Source organism: Leptonotus elevatus, chromosome 19, assembly GCF_054856555.1.
Source record: "Leptonotus elevatus isolate MCC_2025b chromosome 19, RoL_Lele_1.0, whole genome shotgun sequence".
NCBI lineage: Eukaryota > Metazoa > Chordata > Actinopteri > Syngnathiformes > Syngnathidae > Leptonotus > Leptonotus elevatus.
This window is the reverse complement of record NC_141257.1, coordinates 8,229,376-8,252,209: the sequence shown is the minus strand read 5'-3', so window position 1 is coordinate 8,252,209 and position 22,834 is coordinate 8,229,376. Positions and strand designations below refer to the sequence as shown.

General features: G+C 43.9%; 1 protein-coding gene across 2 annotated transcripts; it reads left to right on the top strand.

The window, feature by feature from the left end:
• Window positions 1–430: 430 nt before the first annotated feature.
• zbtb10 (zinc finger and BTB domain containing 10) lies at window positions 431–21,033 on the top strand. 2 transcript variants are annotated; one of them, XM_086063464.1, is made up of 5 exons: window positions 431–1,316; window positions 13,670–14,660; window positions 16,879–16,935; window positions 19,028–19,203; window positions 20,005–21,033. In XM_086063464.1, the coding sequence occupies exons 1-5, from the start codon at window positions 690–692 to the stop codon at window positions 20,317–20,319; spliced, it is 2,166 nt and encodes a 721-aa protein (XP_085919590.1). In that variant the 5' UTR covers window positions 431–689; the 3' UTR covers window positions 20,320–21,033. The 2 variants fall into 2 exon arrangements, with proteins under 2 accessions (XP_085919590.1, XP_085919591.1); XM_086063465.1 differs by lacking the exon at window positions 16,879–16,935.
• Window positions 21,034–22,834: the final 1,801 nt, after the last annotated feature.

The window sequence follows — 22,834 nt, the reverse complement described above, 5'->3', positions numbered from 1 at the left end:
ATAAAACACACCTTTCTGTTATAACATATTTTCATGCATATTTTTTGTGGTATTTAATGTAATTATTATTTTTTTATTAGATTTGATATAACAATCAAGTTTGCACACTTGAATAGCATCACGTCACGTGATCATATTCTCACAAACAAAAGGGATTTAAAGGGATCTTCAAACAGTGCATTTATGTGCTTTGAGCAGAGCCCGAAAGCGTTAAAGAGATAACAAAATAAAAAAAAAAGTAAAAAAAAAAAGCGAGCGCGAGAGACGGAGAGATATGAGAAGCATGCGGAAAATGGGTGCAGCCTTGCACACACAAAAGCCCCCATTGGCGATCCACAGCAGCACCCCCATCTCCCTCTCTTCGAAACGGCCCCCCTCCCACTACCCCACCCCCGCCTCCACCACCAGTCGAGGTGCATTGTGGGGAGGGAAGTCGTTGCCATTCGACCTCTGCGGGGCCTGCGCGGACGCAGCGAGAACCCTGAAAATGTCATTATGCGATTAAAAGAGCGACTTATTTCCGTATAACCGACACACTCTCACCGGCCGGGGGCCCCGCGACAGAAAAACGAGCGGCGGAGGACGAGCAACGACGGCGGGTGGGAGACAGCGAGGGGACGGAAGGAAAAGGGAACATTTTGCCGTGGCGTTGGGGATCCTGGTGAGACATTTGTCATAAGCGCAAGAAAATGTCCGGCGAGAGGAACCGCAGGTCGCTGGCGTTCCGAGGCGGTGGACTAGCCGGGCTAACGGGCTCCGCAGGCTCCGGATGCGGCGGGGGGAACGGCAACAGCTGGGAGGCCCCGGCCTGCCAGGACCGACATTTTAACGGCAAACGGCCGGACCAAGACGAAGACGGGGACCTAGGGGCGACGGGACCAACGCGGAAGCGACTGGAGGGCGCCGGCTCGGTGAGCGACAGCACAGAGCCCGACGCGGAGGAGGAAGAGGATACGGAGGGGGCGGCCAGGAGCGGCGGCGGTGATGCCAACTCGGCGGCGAACGGCTACAAGGAAGCGGGTGGCCACGACTTCGCCGAGTCGGGGAGCGGCGAGGCGGGACCCAGGAAATGCGGCGTTGAGATGAGACCGCAGACGCTACTCCAGAAGCACTCGCTCTTCCACGCGTCGTGGCTCCACGAGTTTCCGTGGCTGCGCTTCTGCCAGCAGACGGGGCTCATGTCGTGCTCGTGGTGCCGCGACGTCGCCACCCGGAGCGCCGACGAACTCAGCAAGGGCAGCCGGAGCTACAAGCGGGCCCTGCTCCTCCGACATCACCTGTCGTCCGAGCACGGCAGGAATGACCCAAGCAAACAGGTAACCGCTTCGGTGGCAGCTCGCACCCCTTCACCGCTGTCAAACCTTGATGTAGGACGCTTACAAACCACCCAAACACACTTCATCTGCTATTCTCAAATCTCACGGTTGTCATTTTAGTCACTTTATCGAACATTTAAGTCGAAAATGAGCTTGTCGGAGCCCCCCCGTAGTTCGCTCTGCGGCTAATTAGCTTAGGAGCTAACTCGGTGCTAAACTAGCTCGTAGCTCGTTCGCCGTGTAGCCGGGATTGGACGCTCGAGTCCGGGCTGAAACTCTCGATGGAGACGCTGAAAATCGTGCTAGTTAGCTGGCTGTTGAGTATAAGTGTACGTTTTTGCGACTCATTTGTGATTTTTTTTCTCACGTTGGTCGGAGTAAACAACACCAAAGTAATTGTTCAAGGCCAGTGGTGGGCAAACTGTAGGATGCGAGCCCATTAAGGCCCCCGGTTCAGCTCTTTAATCTGGCCCACCAAGACCAACAACTTTGGAATGTTTGCTGCATTGATGTTGTTGTTTTCCTCTAAAATTGGCGCACGTAATGTATTTATTCATGAATCGTCTTGAAATGTTGTCTAATTTATCACTTATGTAGTTAATGTAATGATGTTCATTGTATAGTAAATCACAGATAAAAAATTTTCCACAAGTCATCATTTTTTTTAAATACTTGGCAAAAAATAAATTAAAAGATTCTTTTAAAGACTATTTGAAATTCCTCACAATAAAATGTAAAATATTTATTATAATTCAAATAAACAATTTATGTATCTATTTATCATTTTATTTATTTGATTAAATAGGTGTTTGAGTTAAAGTTTAATTAAGTAAATGATACAGTTATAAAACAAGTGAATTATTTTTTATTAACAAATAATTTTACATCTTGCTGGCGTCGGGCCGAAACCTTTATAAGTCACGATTTGGTAAAATGTATATTTTTTTCAAACATTGATACTATTGGTCCGTCTACACCAGTGGTGCCCAAGTCCGGTCCTCGAGAGCCCCTATCCAGCCTGTTTTCCATGTTTCCCTCCTTCACCACATCTGAATCTAATGACCAGCTCATCAGCAAGCTTTGCAGAAGCCTGATAACGACCCTGATCATGAATCAGGTGTGTTAGTGGAGAGAAACATTCAAAACAGGCTGGATAGGGGCTCTCGAGGACCGAACTTGGCCACTCCTGGTCTACACTTTGTAGGTGTTATTTTTATATTGACCAATCTAAAGTGTTGAAAATGGCTTACTGTCTTTGATGATGCAAAACATGCCATTTTTGGGATATCCTGAAAAGTAGCCATTTTGGAGGTACAAGGTTTTGGCCCGACACCAACGATTTGCACATCTATATTTAAAAAATATATATTTTATTAAAATTAACTATTTAACACTTTACAAACGCGTTTCCCTTATTTGCTAACTTCCTGGCGCATATGTCCCTTCAGAAAAAAAAATCTAATCAAATTCGTCCCTTGAATACATTGTTTGCCCACCACTGCCTAAAATGTGAGCGGGTTTTATTCAGTTTGTCCTGTATATAAGCCCCCTTTCCTTTTTTTCATGTTTTTCTTTGCATCGGCATCTGTCTTGATTACTATCTAGCCAGAGGTCACAATGACAAGGGGAGCCGCAGCAACCCCACCACCACCTTGGGCCCTCCTATGCGGGCTCTTAAGGCTCGTGCTCCCTGGTGACCTCTGGTGCTTTTACACAACCACCCCCTCCCCTTGGGAGCTAAATTAGAGGCGTTGTGCCAGAATGCCCCCCCCCCCCCCACAAAAAAAATCCATACTGGACAAGAGCAAAAAAATATATATATATATATATACAGGAGGGGGTTGGCAGGCTGAAATGGATGTCCCTAATACAGGGGAGTCAAACAGAGAGCCACATCATAGTCACGGTTGCTGGTTTAGCATGTATTTTGTAATAAGTTCACTTTGGGTACAGTAAGGCAGCGAAATGTAAATGTTTTATGTAAATGACGACAGATTCACGTTCTCCCTCACTTTTAGTTGCATAAGTGTAGTTCACAAAACTTGTTCAGTAATCAGTAGAGAACGTACCTAATTTTCAGAATATTTTAAAAGTGAAATGCTTACTAACCTAAAATAGAGACAAAAAAGAAGTTTCTAAAATAACGGGGTGGGTCGGATCTGGCATGCGGGCCTCGAGTTTGACACTTAATACGAATGACACGGCATCACCTGACCCCCGTCATCCACATTTTTGTGGATTAATGGGACCTACTGTTCACCCTTTGGGGCATATCTTATAATTAAGGCTCGTATACTGCATGCCCATACATCGACTCAAAATTGCACTCCAAATATTTAAGTGCAATGCGACTTTGAGTTGTTTTTATGTGAAATATTCAACTTTCCTCACAAAATACAGTCCAATTCCAAATGTAGAATATATTTCTGGGTTGTGTTGCCCAGTGTTTCCCAACTTTTACTGAGGCAATGCACTTTATTTTAGAAATCTCAAAGCACACCACTGAACAAAAATGTCGTTAACTCATTCACCCCCAGCCATTTTCACTGAAGCAATCCCCTTCACTCCCGGATGTTTTACTGGATTTTGACCGATTTTGCAAGGCCCACAGAATATTGTGTTCTATTGCTTTAAAAACATGGAACCTACCAAAAAAAGATTAGTCTCTTCTTTCATCAGGAAAAAAGTATATTTCTATCTCTTTCCGTTTTGCATCAATTAGCATTAGAATATAGCTGAGTTTCATCATTATTCACAAATGTTATTACAATTGTGAGTAAATGAACTTTTTTTTCAACATGGCCCTGGTGTGGATCTGTTTTGCTTTGCTTCCACCCGCGGGTCGTTTGTGTGTAATAACTTCCATTTCTTCAACCGTTCTTTGCAGTTGAGAGGCTGCATCAAAGCCTTCTCTATGCACTAGCATAAAAAACCCCATAAAAAACATGTCTTTGGGACACATAAACCATTTAAAAAAGGACGTATTTGAAAGTTTTTGGGAGCAAATGAGTTAAAAGTGGATGCACAGGTTAATTATTTGCGTTTGTGCCACCTAGTGGCATTCATTGATCTGTCACTATACGTTGAGATGAAGAAAGACACAATGTTTGTAGTAAATAATACATTTCCTACCAATAAAGTAGAATTGGATGATTCCCGACAGTGTTGGCGTCCATGTTGCTTCTGAGTTTATTAATAGTCAAATTTGTTGCGTATTATTTAGTATTGTCAGTTATGTCATTGTTAATTTGAGTTGTTGTAATGTTCGGAATGTGTGTGTGTGTGTGGGGGGGGGGGGTCTTGACTATTAATATTCACTTAGGTCAGGTACATACTTTTAGATAACGTATTATATTTGTTTCTATTTTGCCCCGATGGCAAACATGCTGACATCTTGCGTCTTTTAAGGTTGTCCTGTAAGATTCGGGCTAAAAGCTAAAAACTCATTTTTGTCTTTGGATGAATATAGCCAATCGAAAAGGTGCCCTGACTGACCAACAAAGGATGTGGCGGTAAATAAAACTAAAGGCGCCAAGAAGTATTTTCCAAAGCAAGTCTTTTATAAAAAACAACAACATTTTTTTATGACATCATCATTTTACAACACTCCTCTGCGTTTTGGTGAGCTCATGTGAGATCAGTGGTGGAAGAGAATCTTCAGGGTATTTGTGAGATGTAACTAGAATTTTATAACCGTTTTTGTTGTTGACTGTATCGTCCCTTTGGGGCATATCATGTGATTCAGGCTTGTTGAAATCTTTGTAGTATCTGAGGACGACGTGACTGTAACGACTGTATGCGATGTGTGCGTTTTTATCTCTTTCTTTATGGCGTCGACATTTGCACGGCGTTCTCAGATGCCATAAAAGCAGGGAGTGTTTCGTCGACGTTACGGACGATCCCAGTCGGGTGTCAAAGAGCGTTTCTGCCGACGACGGCGCCGAGCGAGCTGTCACGGCCGACTCGCGAGGCCCGTTTGACTCGCAAGAGGATTGGACGACCGCATTTAGTTCCTTCCCTGCCCACACGCAATCGCTAATCAGAATGACTTAAAGTGATCCACTAACTTGTACACACGTCTAATTGGGAAGGAGAGCGCTGCCAGTGGATTAGGGGGCTTGGCGCCGCGGATTCTCCCCGGCAACGAGAACCCCCGCACGTACGCCGCGCACGCCAAGGGCCGTGTCCCACTATCCTGTGCGCCAGTGATGCTAATACTCGGCTATGGGTTTTTTTCTAAGTCGGCAAAGCGTCGGGAGAGAAGCTAACTCGATTAGCCGCCAGCACGCGGGGCTGCTGGGCTAAATGTGGGTTTCTTCCGAGAGAAGGGATTGTCGGGAATTGTTTAGGCGTGGTCTTGTGTCTGGATTTTATCCAGAGTAGACCAAAATAAGGCAAAAAAATAAATAAAGGTAAAATGTGACGAGAGACATTTTTAGAAGTAGTCTGCACAAAAATTGCACCGCAGTCGTGAAAAACACTTTTACGGTGCTGCTTTATTGAAAGTTTAACTTTGTGCTTTTAGGGGTTAAAAAACATTTAAAAGTCTAAAAATATTAGAGTATTTTTAGTGATATTTTTGCGCGCCCCCCAGCCCCCCAGAAAATGCATTGTGATGAGTCGCCCAGAAATGTCCAGGAAAGGCCAAAGCAAATCCTTCGGACGAATACTTTAGGCATACTTTTATTGAACAAATATTCAGATTTGCAAAACGTCCTTTTTAAAATTTTATTTTGTAGAAGTCTTACACAATAGACGTATTTGTTTTAAAATTGTAACAAAAAGTTCAGGGAGCTCTTACGGTCATAAGCATGACCATCATAAACATGTCAATAGCTCTCTGTTGTTTTCTACAGCAAATTCAGTTTTCCACAACTAATACTAAAACTATCTGAAATGAAAAGTATATCTCTACAGAGTTATCTGTAAAATTTAATAAAAGGTTTATTATTATTATTATTATTATTATTATTTAAAACAGATTTAAAATGATCTATTATATCATTTTAAATCATTTTAATTATATCTATTATTGGCCCGGCTGATAATCGGTCAATCCCTACAGAAAATTTGAATGACTTCTATATCGTGTGGCTAAAATAGGCAAACATGCCAGAGAATCTTTTTACTACTATTCTGCCCCCAAATTAGAGACCTATAGTGGAAAAACTGTCAATTTGGGCCATGTTGCCAGTGTAGAAAGTGCTAATGAGGTAGGTTAGTTTTTATTTGTTTACATTTGTCACCACAGAAACTTAACGGCAGTTTCAGTGCACAGGAGAAAGAAAAAAAAAATCCCCTCGGAATTTAGTTTCAGTTTTGGTTTTCTGCATGTGCGCCACCCTTTGTCTGCCACTTAAAACCAGACAGTACACTACAGGTTGGAAAACTCACTTTGGGGAGTGGTATGGATTTGACCACCTAGTAAGGAAACCGCATGTTGCCCCCAAAACCAAAGTTTAGTCTGGCCCTCAGAGGGGAAAAATGTACCCCACCCTTGTCGTACATGTTTGTTTGTTTTAGGCCCCGCCCCTTTGGTTGGGTCAACGATTGGCTAACTGAAGTGATCCCCAAGGGCTGAAAATTGGGGGGTCATTTCAACCCTTTATTGTACCTTTTGACAAAGACAAAGCCGTGCCCCGTTTTGGGGCAGGGGGACTGTTTGCGGTCTGGCAAGATAGCAGTGGATGGGATGTTTATTGGGGGCCACAGGTCAGTGAAACGGGGTGGGCTGCCGCCAGAGGGAGAATTCTTGTTGAATTAGCGACTATGTGGAGCCCACCGCTTCCCCTCATCTACTTCTTCTTCTTCTCTGGCACGACATTGTTGAGAGGCCGAGAGACGCTCGGCGGCCCTCCCACACCTTGGGCCAAATGCACACAGCTGTATTGTTCTGCTATCTGGGGACCGGCTGGTTGGCTTGAGTTTGGAGGGGTGTGGGGGACTATAGATGACTTTTTTTTTTTTTTTTGGGTGGGGGCACCACTGCTAGCCTCAGGGGTCCGATCATGAGACTGTATGGACTTTTGGGTGGGGTTCTTTGAGGGAGGGCTTTAATTTCTATATGGCGACGCTGCTGGACCACTGTTCGGGGCGTGTCATGTTTGTCACGGATCAGCCGCCACTTGAGGGGGCGGGGCTCCACGGTTTGTTTAGGTTAGGGTTAGGGTTGATGCCTCGCTCAAGCCCTCCATTGTGGTTTTATAGCTACTGTAGTACCTTGACTTGAGAGTTGAATTTTGTCTGGATCAAGCTTGTTGTAACTTAATTTACTGGTATAGCAAATCATTTTGCGAGGTCATTATATTAATCTCTTTTTTTTTTTATATATATATATCTGGCGGTGTTGCTCGGGAAATCGACCAAGCAGCACTTAAAGTAGCACTAAGGAACTTTTCAACCTTGATCAAATATTTTCCTATCTCTTCTGATAGAACATCGACTTAAAACTAGTTGAATGGTACCTTTTTCATGGCCTCAGGGGGTCTGTATGATTTTTACTGGCACTAAGCAACTTTGAGGAGGATGTTCGGAACACTGCCACACAAAAAACTGCAAAGGTCCTGACTACTTTATGGCATACGTCACTTCTCTCCTTTCCGCATTCATTACAAAGACGGAAATCAATTTGAATGTCTACGCACGATTACTGCTTTCCAGGCAGAAGCTGTAAAATAACTGAAAAGTTTTGTCTGAGGAGACAAAAAAAAGAAAAAGGTAAGCTATGTGGATAGAAGGACAGTCAAGGATCAACATTGGCCCGGCTTTCACTTACTGGTGTGAGCTAAAAAAAATAAAAAAAATGCAATGCGCTTGTCCTCATGGGAAATGTGATCTTCCTTCAGGCATAACATTACCGCTTTTGCCCATATGGCACCGCTATAATCAACATGAACTGAAAGTTCCTTAGTGTTGCTTTAAAACTAAATAAAACAATTAGTGCACTAATAAGTGAAATTGCTGATGTATTTAACTCCCTGGAGATTCCTTTCATCCACCTTGTTTCCGGGTCCCGACTCTCACGTGGCCCATCTGGAGAAAGGACCCTGCAGGATTCAGCAACCTTGCCGGATTTTGCGCTCACTTAATGTCTTAAACTACGTACGTTACCTTCCTGGGCTGTTGTCTTATGTGCCAATGGCTGAAAAAGCTGCAGGCAGTTGGAGCGGGGTGGCTAATCATTAACAGGATCTCCAAATTCTCAGGTACGCTGGAACCATTTTTTGGTCCTGCACGGTCAGTTCTCGGACACATGGTCTACTCTGCAAGTATCTCCATTCTGATCAACAATAATAAAAAAACAGTCAGTAATTATATTTTATTATATATTATTGTAAGGCTTTAAGATTGATGAAACTTGAATTATAACAAGTAAAATACATTCAGTGTTTCCCACGGATTTGAAATCTACTTGGGTGGGTGGAGTCCGTGGGGGGATTGCGGGGTGTTCTCAGTCCTGCTACTTCCTCATGATCCACAAGTGAGTGACGGCGAACTAATGTTATCTGCGGTATATCTGGTCGCGACACTTAAAAAAAACGAAATATATATATATTTATTTATATATTTTTTTTATTATTCAATTTTCTTGAAATTTACTTGGGTGGTGGCCAATTTACTTGGGTGGCCCGCCCAAGTATTAACATGGTGTGGGAAACACTGACATTGCTACTTAAAAATATGTATGTATATAAATGTTTAAAAACAAACATTTTTAAACTCATTCCCTGCTGATTCATTAGCTGGAATCCAACTGCCGCCAATGTACATATTCTTTAAAGGGGAAGTCAACCACTCTCCCCCCCACTATATTTTTTTTCTATGCAGCTCCACTAGTCTAAATACGGTATTCTGGTTAATATTGTGTTAGTGGAATATGAGTTAAGCAGCAAAATCAAGCAGTTTTTATCAATATCAGAAGGCGGCCATTTTGCCACTTGCTGTCGAGTGAAAATGACATCACAGCTGTATCTATCTATCCATCCATCTATCTATCTGAATGCCATGTCATGTTAAGACTAATGAGGTCACATATAACATATTATTGTCAAGAAATCTTTATGGTTGACTTCCCCTTTAAGTCTGTTTTCAAAAGGCACAGCTTGTTGGTGAAATTCAAGTTAGATTTGTCGAGGTCTCGTCACGTTTGCTTCCTTGTGTGACTTTATCGACTTTAGCATCACAAGGTTGTTGGTTTAAAAAAGAAAAAAGTATTTTCTTAGGATTGTGTTGGACTTTTAGATGTTTAATCGCCTCTGATGCGTCCGCATCGTCTTGCCCGGCTCGCCTCGGCGCTGGCGCACCCCCTGGCTCCGTCCTACGCAGTCTGAAGAAGAAGTGATTTCACAAAAGGCCCACAGTGAGTGGACAATGAGCCTCGGGGAGAACGCGGGCCATTGTGAAAGCCACTAAAAAATGGGGTGACCCGTCGACTTCGCCGCTCGCTCGCGTTCCTTCGCCTACTCCCCCCTCCCCTGCTCCACATTTCCGCTCAAGGTCTGGCAACTATCAGCCATCTCTTATCTTGCCTTTGTAACTTTTCCTCCATTATAAGGCTCCTTTTCAGCCATTATAGTGAGCACGGCGTCCAGCCTGCAAAAGCATGTTCCCATTCGCTCTCTCTCAATCCCTCCAGCTGTGTGGCTGAGGATGGATGATAACCCACCACCCCCACCCTCTCCTCTCCCCCCTTTTATATGCCATCCTGTGTGCCCGGGCTGCTGTGCAGAGAGTGGGGGCTGGGTGGGGACCTCAGAGAAATGGATTTAATCGGCTGAAACCCCAGCTGTGTGTGTGTGTGTGTGTGGGCAGCTTGCTTTCTGTGTGTTTATGAGGGTGGTGGGCGGTGGGGCAAAAATGCCGGAGCAATGTGAATTATTCTGGATTAGAACATCTGCTGTGCAGTTTTGTTGTAAAAAAAAGAAAAGAAAAACAATCTTGTAATGTAGGCGTCTTCTGCGTTGTGAATGTGCTTTGTACGTGTGAACCTCACCGTTAGTGTGCGTGCGTGTGTTTGCTGGATGCATACTCCCCCATCTTACTTGCTCGGTACCAGGCTGGCTCTTTGCCTTGTGAGGAGGACAGGTGGGAGGGTGAGGGTGTGGGGAGGGGGGACGTCGGTAGATCTGTTCCAGGGTAGGTTGCCGATTCTGCCAGCTCCCCTCCCCGTCATCCATCCTTGGGCAGACCTCCTCCAAGTCTCCTCTTTGTTTCAGTGTACAAAAAGTCCTCCATTAGACGATATCACAGTGCTTCCAGTACCCCCCCCCCCCCATTACACACACATTTTTCTCCGACATGAATCGAATGATACAGTTATCCCATAATGACATGAAAATCTTTTTTTTTTCCAAATAACTAAATAAGGAAAATGAAATTAAGCTTGTTTTTATACACTTTATTTTGTTAGTCTTATTCAAAAATAAAATACATTTTTACTTGAATTCTCCATACTTTGTTGTTAATTATATTAAAAATAAAATAAACATTTTTTTAAAAGCGTCTTTTTGTTTTGTTTGTTGCAGAAAGTAATACATCCATAAAGGGACAGTGTGTAGAATTTAGCACCATCTAGTGGTGAACTGATAGTTGTTTTTTAAAATCCACTATTCATTTCAATAATATGCAAAAAATATGTTCTGTCATATCAGCGTACATTTTAAAATTTGATCATTGGTCGAGTGATCACTAATTATATTACATATGTCACCCCGTGCCTTACCTGATGTTTCGCCGCCATCTTTCTGCTACGAATACCCAAAGGAGAAGAACTTGGCTAACATAGTAATTGGTGGTAGGCTTGCCAAGTGTGCTCTCCCTGAGGAACCGTAGTGCACATGCTTCAAAATTTTTATTTTTTATTTTTTTGCTAACAAACGGCAACTGATGTATTTTTATTTAATTAAAACATAATATTATCGGCAAACAAGTGAAGAAGTCGCGACTGCAGTCATCCAAGGATCGGAAGGTTTGCTGATTTAAAAAATAAAAAGGGGAGCAAACTGCGGAATTGATGAGAACCTAAATAACCTCAATCGCAATAGTCTGGCGAGTTTCGACACAAACTTCCTTAACTGCTACCAACGTCACTGTGCAAAAAAACCGACGAGTCCAATGACCCATTTTGATCGTTACACTCACTTGCGCCGTCGTTAATTCATACATCAAGCAAGGAAGTGTGTCACTGCTGCTTTTTTCCTTAAAGTTGTCCAGAGACGTGGCAAGAAATGATTCACTAAAAACAGCATCAATGTCTAATCCGCCTGGTGGTTGACTAACGTGTAAACCAAAACAGCAGAAAGCGGCCAGCATTCCAGGACTGCGTTCGCCGTGTTTTGGGCCCCAGCAATACTTGACTTGTGCGGTTAAGAAGGAAAGAATCTATTTGATTGTTTTGTTCCGGAGCTGCCTTGTCTCACAGGCTCAACTTTGGGGGAAATGGCCAATGGCGAGCTGATATTTCTTGCGGTCATTTTGATATCGGGAGGCTAAATCTGTCACATTTGTTCCCCTTGCACAACAAATTGGTTTGGCCCAAGATTATTATTAGAAATCACAGTTTTGGCGGGGGGGGGGGGCTTTCCAATGCCAGAAAAGTCTGCCATTTATCACAAGCGTGTGTAACCTGGTGAAAATGTATTTAGGGGTCAACATGAAATTTAATGGATATGTCCATCTTGATGGGACGCACGAAAAGTCTTGCGGACAAATGCCAACAGGAAGTTGGCTATTTTGATCCGTGACAGACAGAAAGGCTAGATTGTCGAGCTTTTTTGCCAAGGTCATCCGATTTGGGTGTAACGTGGTGTCAATGTTTGAGTCAGCAACTCATCAAGCAAAGCAGAAAGTCTTGCCTAGAATTCCCATTGAACTCCGTCCTGGCTTGGAAGGCCGACGTGATAATGGCTTCCAGTCCAGGCAGCCCATCCCTCCATTGTACCTCATTTGTATCCCCGCTCCCCTTTTGGGAGCCTGTCGGACCAGTTTCTCCCCCTCTGACGGGCGTGTCGGGAACCCTGGGGTTGTTTGCCGACGCCAGCGCGTTTAGTAAAGATGAGGCTACCGCCAGGGAAATGTCCTATTTGTATAAACACACAATTGTACTTTTATTTTGTACACACTCTCAAAATGTCCTTTGGCAAACTTTCCGAACCGTTCGTCCCCTTCGACAACAAAGTTGCCACACCCCCTCAACCCGTAACAGTCAGAACTAAGACAGGCGCTACATGATTAACTTTACACACCCCTTTGGGGGGGGGGGCTACAAATCGTGAGTCACCTTTTTAGGGAATCTGGCTTTTCTGATGAGCTTCAAGACATCCATGTAGAACGCTCACTTGTTCTGTCTCTCATACAGCGTTAACCGCCATTCGCTTGTTGTAACACGTGTTTCAGGTATATTCGTTTTTTTTGCTGTAAATTCTACGATTAATACGAGGATATTTTTGAGCCGTGTAATTATCATAAAATCCTGTGAATAAGTGATCCTAAATCATCCCAACATACTGTATACAGATTCATTAAAAAAAAAAAGACATTTTATAGATGTTTACTGGTGCCTAGATGTTATACAAGCAGGCGTACTTATATTCCAACATGATATTTAATGTTCTAATGTTCCACATTTACGTAATTAATTCACCTTGTTTCAAAAAATGCTTAGTGTATTGACAATTCCAAACGGCATTTCTGCTATTTCCACAATGCAACACTTCATTTCCACGGCGTTTTGTATTGTTATTGCCTGTGACTAGCATACAAACCAGGCATGTTGTTATAGTAGTCAAACAACATTCTATCACAAATCAAAAATAATCCTCACAGATCAAATTACAACGATCCAAAGGCCATTAGCAGAAAGCATTACCCTTACTTTGAAAAAATACTTACCATGATACGCGTTTCTTAATTATATATTAAATATTCTATAATTGATTAGAAGGGTAATAGTTTGTGTTGAATGAAAGAAAGAGCTGTTTATATTTACTCAAATATTACAAAAAAAGGACAACAATGGCAGCATAAATCAAGAATTTTATGGGGTAGTCAGTATTGAAAATGGGGGGATAAAAATCCGCGATCGAGTAAATCCGCAATAAGTAAAGCGCGAAGTAGCGAGGGATGACTATTTGTGCTTTTTTCTTTTTTCTTATTATTTTTTAGCTCAAATGAGATAACGATTTAAAATATTGCGCCTAAGAACAGCCAGAGAAAAAAGTAGCTCACCAGCAGCAAGCCCCGGTCAAAGCCCTGGTTTTCAAAAAGGACCGCTTTTGGATTCCAATCACTCGCTGTTCATTTTGGGGATGCCTTGTCGTCCATTAACAGTGTTGTTTTTGTGTGCCCGGACTAAGGAGTCGGGGAGGCCCTCGGACAACGCCAGCCCGTCCACCAACTCGTCGGAGGACGACTACCGCAACAAGCCCAACGAGAACTCGTATTGCTACCAGCTGCTGCAGGAGCTGGACAAGCAGCGCAAGAGCGGCATCCTGTGCGACGTCAACATCGTGGTGTCGGGACAGGTGTTCCGCGCCCATAAGAACATTCTGGTGGCGGGCAGCCGCTACTTCAAGACCCTCTACTGCCTGACGCAGAGCGAGGCGCAGGACCGGGCCACCGTCACGCATCTGGACGTGGCCGCCGTGCAGGGCTTCTCCGTCATCCTGGACTTCCTCTACTCGGGCAACCTGCTGCTCACCAGCCAGAACGCCATCGAGGTCATGTCGGTGGCCAGCTACCTTCAGATGACCGAGGTGGTGCAGTCGTGCCGCGCGTTCATCAAGGACGCGCTCAACATCAGCATCAAGCAGGAGGCGCCCGACTCGGTGGTGGTGGACTACAACAAGCGGCAGACGGTGGCCAAAGATGGGCAGCGAGTGCGCCCCGCCCGCAAGCCCAGCAACTTCTGGGCCACCAGCATCCTCTCCAAGCTGTCCATCAAAGCCAGCGGCAACAGTCAAGAGGAGGCGGCGGCCGAGGAAGACGGCGCCGGCAGGGTGAAGGAGGAGCCCAGCGACGTGGAGGTGACGCCGGTCGGGGCCGGTCCCCCCGGCGTTACCCCGGGGAGCTGGAGCCACCACCACGACAACTCGTCCGACTCGGCTGACAACAACGAGGCCCGCACGCAGGTTTTCGTCTGGAACGAGCCGGGCGCGGCGGCGGCCATCAAGCGCGAGCCCCCCGACGCCGCTGCCGGCAGCGGCCGCCGGAAAAAGCAGGCCACCACGCGCAGGTTCGTCTACAACTTCCCGCCTGAGCCCGAAGAGGGCTTCGACGAGGGCATGTTCGTCCAGCCGTCCGCCTCCTACCCCCGAGAAGACTTCTCGGCGCTCTCGGAAAACGCCGGTAGGACGCACATCTGCAGTCTTTACATACCCCTAGCGCCAGTTTTACACACACGCACATTGTTTTCCCCATTTATGCGGAAACGTTGATGATGTATTTTCACCACGTTCAAAATATCTTGTTTCAGATAAAGCAGTTTAACTATTTCACTCCCAGCGATTTTCACTAAAGCAACCCACTTCGCTCCCTGCTGGTTTACTGGATTTGACTGACTGATTTTGCAAGGCCCACAGAATATTGTGTTCTATCGCTATAAAAACATGGAGCCTACCAAAAAAGTATATTTTTTATCTGTGTCCATTCTGCAGCAATTAGCATTAGAAATAGCTAAGTTTAATCATTATTCATAACATGGCCCTGGTTTATCTCTTATACTCTACTGCCACCTGCGGGTTGTTTTTTGTAATAACTATTATTGCTTTAAGCGACCTCTTCAGGTCAGAGACTGAATTAAAGCCTTCTGTATGCTCTAGCACAAAAAAAACATTAAAAAAATATATAAATATGTTTTTGGGACCATAGCAATATTTAAAATATTTTTTTTTTATATGTTTTTGGGAGCAAATGAGTTAATGATGGTTGTGACCAATGGTACAACGGATCACAAAAGTCATGGATCGGATCGTTTTTTTTGGATCAGCAAAAAGAAAAAAATATATACAAATTTGTCTTCATTTATTTATACGTTTTCCCATTAAATAAAAAAATGCAAATCTCAGCGCTTTGTAATCTTTAACCGTAAGTGCAGTCATCTTCCCACACTTTCACATAAGTGAAACTGACCCAGGTCAAATGTGTGAACGGTTTGAGTGCGTCCGTAGCGCGCCCTAGCCGGGCAGCGTGCGCGCGCTTATCCAGCAGGCTCAACCTGGCCCGCCGTTCCCTCCTGATGATCCCCCGCTAATCGCTCCAGAGCCGGGCGGGGGGCGGTGGGGGCTTGCGCCGAGAGGCTTATACCCACGTTAACGCCCGCTTTGTGGACGCCGGGGCGCCGCCACACATGCTTGCCCTTCCACAATGAAAAAAAGAAGTAAAAAAATTGTGCATGACTCCATTTCCAAATCCTCTTTGTGTCCTTCCATACATGTGGATTCCACCCGCTGGTGTCCTTGAATAACCTTTTAATCTATCTACACGTCGCCATTTCTCCTCGGCTGTAATCTCTCCTTCGGCCATTAAAGTGGCGCTCCTCCACTGTGACGGAAGCGCCGGACGTGTTTTTTCCCGACATTTGGTTCCCTCCCTAATGCAGGATAATGAAGAAAGCGTGTGGGGGGGGATCCCCCCACCCCCTCCCTAAATGCGCTGCAATGCTCTTAGTGCCTGGAGCTCCTCTAATGCGCTCCACAAGTGATGCCTTGGGGGATCGGGTGAGGGGGGTGCGCGCTCTAATGTTCCGCACCCAAGGGTGCGCGTTGACTGGATGCTTTCTGCTGTTTTGTTGCGTCTTTCGCAGCGCTGTGGGGGGGAGGGGGGGGTGCATGCACGCTTTTGATGGTCCTTATCAGCCAAATGGATCGGCTTCTCCTCGCAGTCCGGCGGCCATGCCCGATTAGGCGCCGCACAGTGGCGGGTTTTGTTGCGCACGTCACATGGCTTGCCGCGAAAAGCAGAGAGCGGCGCGCAATTGATTTTGCAGAAAGTTGACAATGGTAATAAACATCGCCTGCACTGGGAAGGTTAGCAACATGCAGTGAGTGAGAAGCGCCGACATACAGTGGATATAAAAAGTCGAGTTCAAATTTTGTTGGAATGAAATTGATAATTGAAAACCTTTTTTCTGCTGTTAATGTGACCTGAATCTTTATAAGTCAGTTACTGCGGTATTAAAATGTGGCGTTATTTTGTTAGGGGGGGGGGGGGGGGGCGGGGGGCACAGGCCCGTTTCCAAATATTGACCCAGGGAGCGTGGCAGCCATCTTCTTAATGGGGTGTGCGCACTCAACATGGACACGGACACACATGCACTCGCAGGTGTGCCCCGCCACGCTACTTTACATACAATAGAGCCCTGTGTGTGTGTGTGCGCGCGTGCGTTTGTGTATGTAAGTGAAGCTCGCATTGTTCCGTGTGTGTGTGTGCGCGCGTGTGGACTAAGTTGTGTACACAAAAAAGACGCACCCGCCTCCCCTCTGACAAACCTCTCACCTCTCCCTTTTTTTTTATGTCTCCCTCTGGCTTCTTTCCTGAAATCACAAACCCCGCCCCCTTTTCCCAGAGCTGGCCAATCAGATCCAGTATAGCATCATCCAACCAGGGGAGTCCTGGGAGAATGGTAAGCGGCAGCAATTAACGCACGTCCTCACAATATTGTATGATGCGCTTTTCACACGGGTGAGCCGAAATCCGGGACGGTCAGCCTGGACATTTTAATCAAGGCCACCTTACAGTTCCAAATACAAATCAAACCACAATATTTAAAATGTACAAATGTTGACAACATAGCAGCTTTTATGATATTTTTTTGGGGGGTCGGCAAAAAGGTCAACTAATATTTGTTGAAATTTTTTTCATTCTATTTTTTGGGGACAGCACCTTACGATTATTTTTTATAATCGATTGATCGATTGATAATTCTGCTATTTATTCAGTGAATCTGAAATTTTGAAGGACATGTTTTAATCTCCATAACTTTAATCAAAAAACATGACATGACAGTAAAATGTCAAAAGATTGGCAAAAATCTTGATTCCAAAATAAAAGCTGATGTTTGCAAAAAATAAAAAAATCTCTTCCCACTACTTTTTGGTTATGTGAAATTGAAGTTTTTTCCACCCATGTTTTATTTATTTCATGTACTTATTTTTGGAATAATTGTACAAAATGTTCAAAATAAGAATGTATAACTAAGCACAAAGATAATCATTATTTCATGGAGGACTACAGAAATCTGAGGATATTTATTGAGAGGCTGAAATTCTGAACATTTGACATTTTTTTAAATTACATACACAAATTAAAATTGATTATCAAATATTTAGCGATGAATTGGATATTAATGAGTTTTCGAATAATCATTGCGCCTCTACTAAATTCAGAAATGCATATGACTACTGTAATGTTTGGACTTGAATAATTGAAAACAGTCGAATTGTGAAGATTTTGGTAGCATTTTATATGAAAAAAAGTAGTAGTAAACAAAATAACAAAGGTGTATTTAGTATTTCCTTTTTTTTTTTTTTTGGCTTCAAACTAATGGTGTTGTTTATTTTTTTGTGTGCAAAATTTAACTTTTGCCTTGTTTTTTTTTTGTAGTGCATTTCCTTCCTATTTTCTACTAAATCCACAAATGTGTCACACTCAAATTAGGATTTCCCAATTATGTTGCACTTGAATGTATGCGTTTCATTTCAATAATTTTTTTTGCATTTTGCATTTTTTGCGGCAATACTAAATGTTTTTTTTGGTACAAATTTCTACTAAATCCACAAATGCGTTGCGCTCAAATTAGGATGTAAGCGTGTCGTCAGATTCGTCACTGTGACAAGAGTGTGGTTGTATTACACACATATTGTAGTAAATAAAATAAAAAAACACAAATTAGTCAGACGTACGGTGCATAATTGTCAAATCGTTAGACAAAATGTTTCTTGTGGCAAAATGTCATATTTTTGTGCGTTTGCGTTTTTGTTTTTTTATTTCAACTCAACGGAGTGGAGGATGGGCTTGAAGCGTGTTGTCGCCATGGCGACAGTGCGGTTGTATGCAAAAGGCTCGTTAAATTAGGAGAAAAGGTGCACCACCCCTTTGTCACTTTAAATGATAGGAAAGGGACACGCACGTATACAAGTGCCCGCACACACTCACAGGTAACCTGGGATTCATCAACGCCCCCCCCCCCCCACCCCCCTCCTCCACTTAGCAACCTGCCTTGACGACAGCGCCGTTGTGAGTTCAAACAAAAGGCGGTGACTCTTCACTTCCCCCCGGCGTGCTCCATTTTGAAGCGCTTTCAAAATCAATAGGCTTCTAATTTACGCTCAAAACCATCTGTCCGCGCGAGCTCGTTAGCATCTGAGGGTGGCGGGCGCTGGGTGCGGGGAAAGCGCCGTTCAAGCACACAGCAGCTGCCGTCCTTCGCATATGTCTCTTCTACTTGGTTTCGTAACATTTCTAAAAAATGTAGCTTTGCTAGCTGCTGCGCCGTGTCGGATGTGCTAACTCTTGCAATTGTCTGACTTATGTGCGTTGTGGGGTCCTTCAACCACCTGGTGATGAGCAGTTAGCATCTAAATGATCATAGGATTGCAGACATTTACTAGCTGCTGGCCGCCATGTTGGATGCGCCGAAAAAAAACATTGTGTAGGGGAAGCTAAACCTTGGTAAACATTCATTTAAAAAAACAAAACTTGTTCCTCCCCACTAGGCGAGTCGTCGCTGCTGGCCATCAACAAGCTGAAGTGCCCGCACTGCAACTACATCGCTAAGCACCGGCGCACCCTCAAGAGGCACCTGGTCATCCACTCGGGCGTGCGCTCCTTCAGCTGCGACATCTGCGGCAAGCTCTTCACCCGCCGCGAGCACGTCAAGAGACATTCCCTGGTCAGTACGGTTAATTCGGCGGGACTAGCCCCCACCAATAATAACACCATTTTGCCTAGCAGCTAGCTGGCTAGCATAGCATTTGCCGGCTAACGCAACGAATGTGGCTGCCTTGTTTAGTGAGCGTCACGACCATCGTAGCGCGCCTGTTTTCTGGGTTTGGTCACATGACGTTCGCGCTGTGATGTCATTTTTAGCCGGAGCAAAATGGCCGCCCGAGACTGATACAACGGGTGGATTTTTCTGCTTAATTCATATTCCACAAACACAATATTCTTCAAGTGTAGGGGCGCATTGAACATATTGTGAAGAAAATCTTTGAATTTTACGTTAGTGTCTCTAAACGATTGTTTATCAAAATAGTTCTATAATAGTCCATTTATTTATTGCAGCTCTATTAGAATGATTTCATTGGTTTTTGTTGGTATTGTAATAGGGCTGCAACTAAATTTAATAATCTATGAATATCTTTCAATTAATTAATTAATCAGATTAAAAAACAATATTTGACCCTTTATTAAAAAAACTGACATTAACAAAGATAATCAGTCTGCTTTACAACAAGGTCACCTAACAATCAATTATCAAGTGGTTGTCCATTTATTTGATCATCAATTAGTTGTCGATTAATCAATTTAGTTTTGTATGTTTTGGGGTTTGAATGACTAAAACGAGTCCATTCCAAGCTTAGCTAAGGCCGCGTGGGAAGTTAGCCTCATGTTGCCAGACAAAAACTGGACTCACGGTGTCCATCCCGCTTCTCCCGTCCCGTCCCGTGCGTTCTCGTCCCCGTCCCGGCAGGTGCACAAGAAGGACAAGAAATACAAGTGCATGGTGTGCAAGAAGATCTTCATGCTGGCGGCCAGCGTCGGCATCCGGCACGGCTCGCGGCGCTACGGCGTCTGCGTGGACTGCGCCGACTCGCACCAGGCCGGTCAGGAGGGCCTGGAGGCCATGGAGTTCCCCCGCGACGACGACTTTGAGGGCGACGACGCCGACGACCTGCTGGAGGCCGACAACGACTCCGCCTCCGCCGACCACGACCGAGCCGCTTGGGCCCACCGGGGCGGCACCGCCTCTGCCGCCGCCCCTCCGGAGGATGACAAGGAGTTCTAGCCTCATTTTATTTGTTGTTGTTTTTAAAATATGTAAGCTGGTAAACAATCAACTCCAAAAGTGCTATCGAAACCTTGAGGTTGCTTAATTACGCGAGTTTGACAAAAAGAAAAAAAAGCTTTGGTAGCGTGGGAACCCCGCCATGTACAGATTTAATTATTATTATTATTATTATTGTTATTAATGGCCACCAGAGAAAGATTATGTGAAATAATCAGGTTGTTTTGTTTTTGGATGTATGTTTCCTTTTCAATAGGCGGTGAGGGCTAGCTAGACCAATCATTGGAGGTAAAAAAAAATGTTTAATTATTTAATTTAAGAAGATTTTATGGTCTTATCACAGATGATCTAAGTTTTATCGTTAACTTTTATTCGTTTTTTTATTTACTTGCTGTGTAGATGGCGTTTAGTTGCGCTCAAATATTCTATATTATTCCGTTTTTCTTTCCTTTTTTTGTTTCCCTGCACAAATCTTGGAACCAAAAAATCTGTTTGCTGACTTTATCACAGCCATATTTATATGACATGTTAATTTAAAAAAATTATAAAAATAAACGAAAACGAGGGCTGTGACGACGTCGTGCCAAACAGACCGCACACCAAGAAGAGCAGGAAAAACTACTGAATACGCTTCAAAGAAAAGACACCTTTCTTAGTTGATTTTTTTTTCTTTTAGAGTTTTAATAAAAACTATTTAAATGTATAAGATGTAAAGCGCGAGGGAGGGGGGGGGGGGGGGGGGGAACTGTTCTAGCTAGCTTTATACCAATCGCCGTGTCACGATAACACTTTAAAAAAAAAAAGCATTTGACTTTCACTTAAAGCTTGAATCGTTCGATGTTTTCTTTTGTTTTTATTTGTTTTGCCAAATGATGACGTTTGGTGCTGTAATGCTTTGTCGCAGAATACTGGACCTACATAACAAGCGAGGCTTTAATTCTTATGATGTCTGTTATCATGAAAGAAAAACAAATAAGCTTCAATTGTTCAACTGACTCTTCACCTCCTCTCTACAACACTATAGCCTCTTTCACGCAGAGATCCCACCAAAAAAAAACGATACCCCGCCATTTGTCCGCTTTTGCCTTTCACGCCAAACCCAGCGAAAAGCCAGGCTTTAATTCTTGTCGTCGTAAGAAGTGTCGGGTGACACAAAGACTGCAAAATCTGAGCCGTAACAGAAGATCTGAAATGTATCCACCTTTGCCTTTTACACAAGTGTTAAACTTGATCGCAGAATACCCTTTTTAACAGGCGGCTTTGTCGCAAACAACTGGACCTACAGTATGGCTTTAATTTGTATAATTTCTGTAATCATCACATCATCAAAACCTTCGTTTCCAACGACACTAGCCTATATCACACAGAGAGAAAAAAACTGGGGCAGTGGCATCACAGAATACACTTTTCGCATTTCACAATACTGGACCTACAGCATGGCTTTAATTGTTATCCTTCTGTCATAACCAAAACCTTTACCTCCAACAACACTAGCCTCTTTTACGCAGAGACTTTGCAAAAACGGGAATGGTAGGGGGTGGGGGAGTGAATGTCGGATGTTGACGCTTGACCTTGTGTACCCTTACACACGGGCGGCTTTGTCGCAGAATACAGGATCTACAGCATGGCTTTAATTTTTCTGATTTCACTCTTCAAAACCTTGCGCTCTCGCGTATGCATTGATCTTGCAAGAAATAAAAATAGTCAGATTTGAGTATTAAACTTAACAGCCCTGTGCCGTCATTGTGGACTACTGGACCTACAATATGCTTTAATTCTTATTGTCTGTCATCAAAAACTTTACCTCTATCAACACTAGCCTCTTTCACACAGCAACCTCAAAAACACAGGGCAGGAGAAATTAATGTGGGTGAAATATACACCCTGTCCCGGAAACGCGGAATACTTTTAGTCCTTTCGGCAAAAGCGGCTTTGTCGCAGAATACTGGACCGACAGTGTGGCTTTAAATCTTATAATTTCTGTAACGTCACAACCTTATCACACTGTCTCGCAAAAATAGGGCAGGCAAAGTTTGGTGTTAAACTTAACATCCCTAGCATCGTGTAATATTGGACCTAAAGTGGGGCTTTAATTCTTACGGTTTCCTATCAGCAAAACCTTTACTACCAACAACATCAGCCTTTTTTTATGGAGAGTCGTGCGAAAATAGAGTAGGTGATGTTGGGTGTTAAACTTCACACCCTACCATGTCAGCATTGTGGATTACTGGACCTGGTCTTGCGTTAATTGTTATGACGTCAGTCAACATAAAAAGCTTCACCTCCGACATTAGCCTCTTTTCACGCAGAGTTCCCACATCTGCCTTTGCCTTGCCCGCTGTTGTCGACTATGAAACGTCATACCGACTTAGCGGAATATTGGACCTAGAGTGCGGCTTTAATTCTTCTGATGTTGACATCATAAAAGCTTTACTTCTGACGACATTAAATCCTGCACTGTAAAGTCGGCATCGCTGCCGCAACAGGAGACACCGATCGACCTTTTACGCTGAAG

Excerpts from the sequence above, each read along its gene's own strand:
- zbtb10 (XM_086063464.1), top strand. The coding sequence starts at position 690 with ATGTCCGGCGAGAGGAACCGCAGGTCGCTGGCGTTCCGAGGCGGTGGA. Across the intron at positions 16,936-19,027 it reads AGGGGAGTCCTGGGAGAATG|GCGAGTCGTCGCTGCTGGCC; the intron begins GTAAGCGGCAGC and ends CCTCCCCACTAG. Across the intron at positions 19,204-20,004 it reads ACGTCAAGAGACATTCCCTG|GTGCACAAGAAGGACAAGAA; the intron begins GTCAGTACGGTT and ends CCGTCCCGGCAG.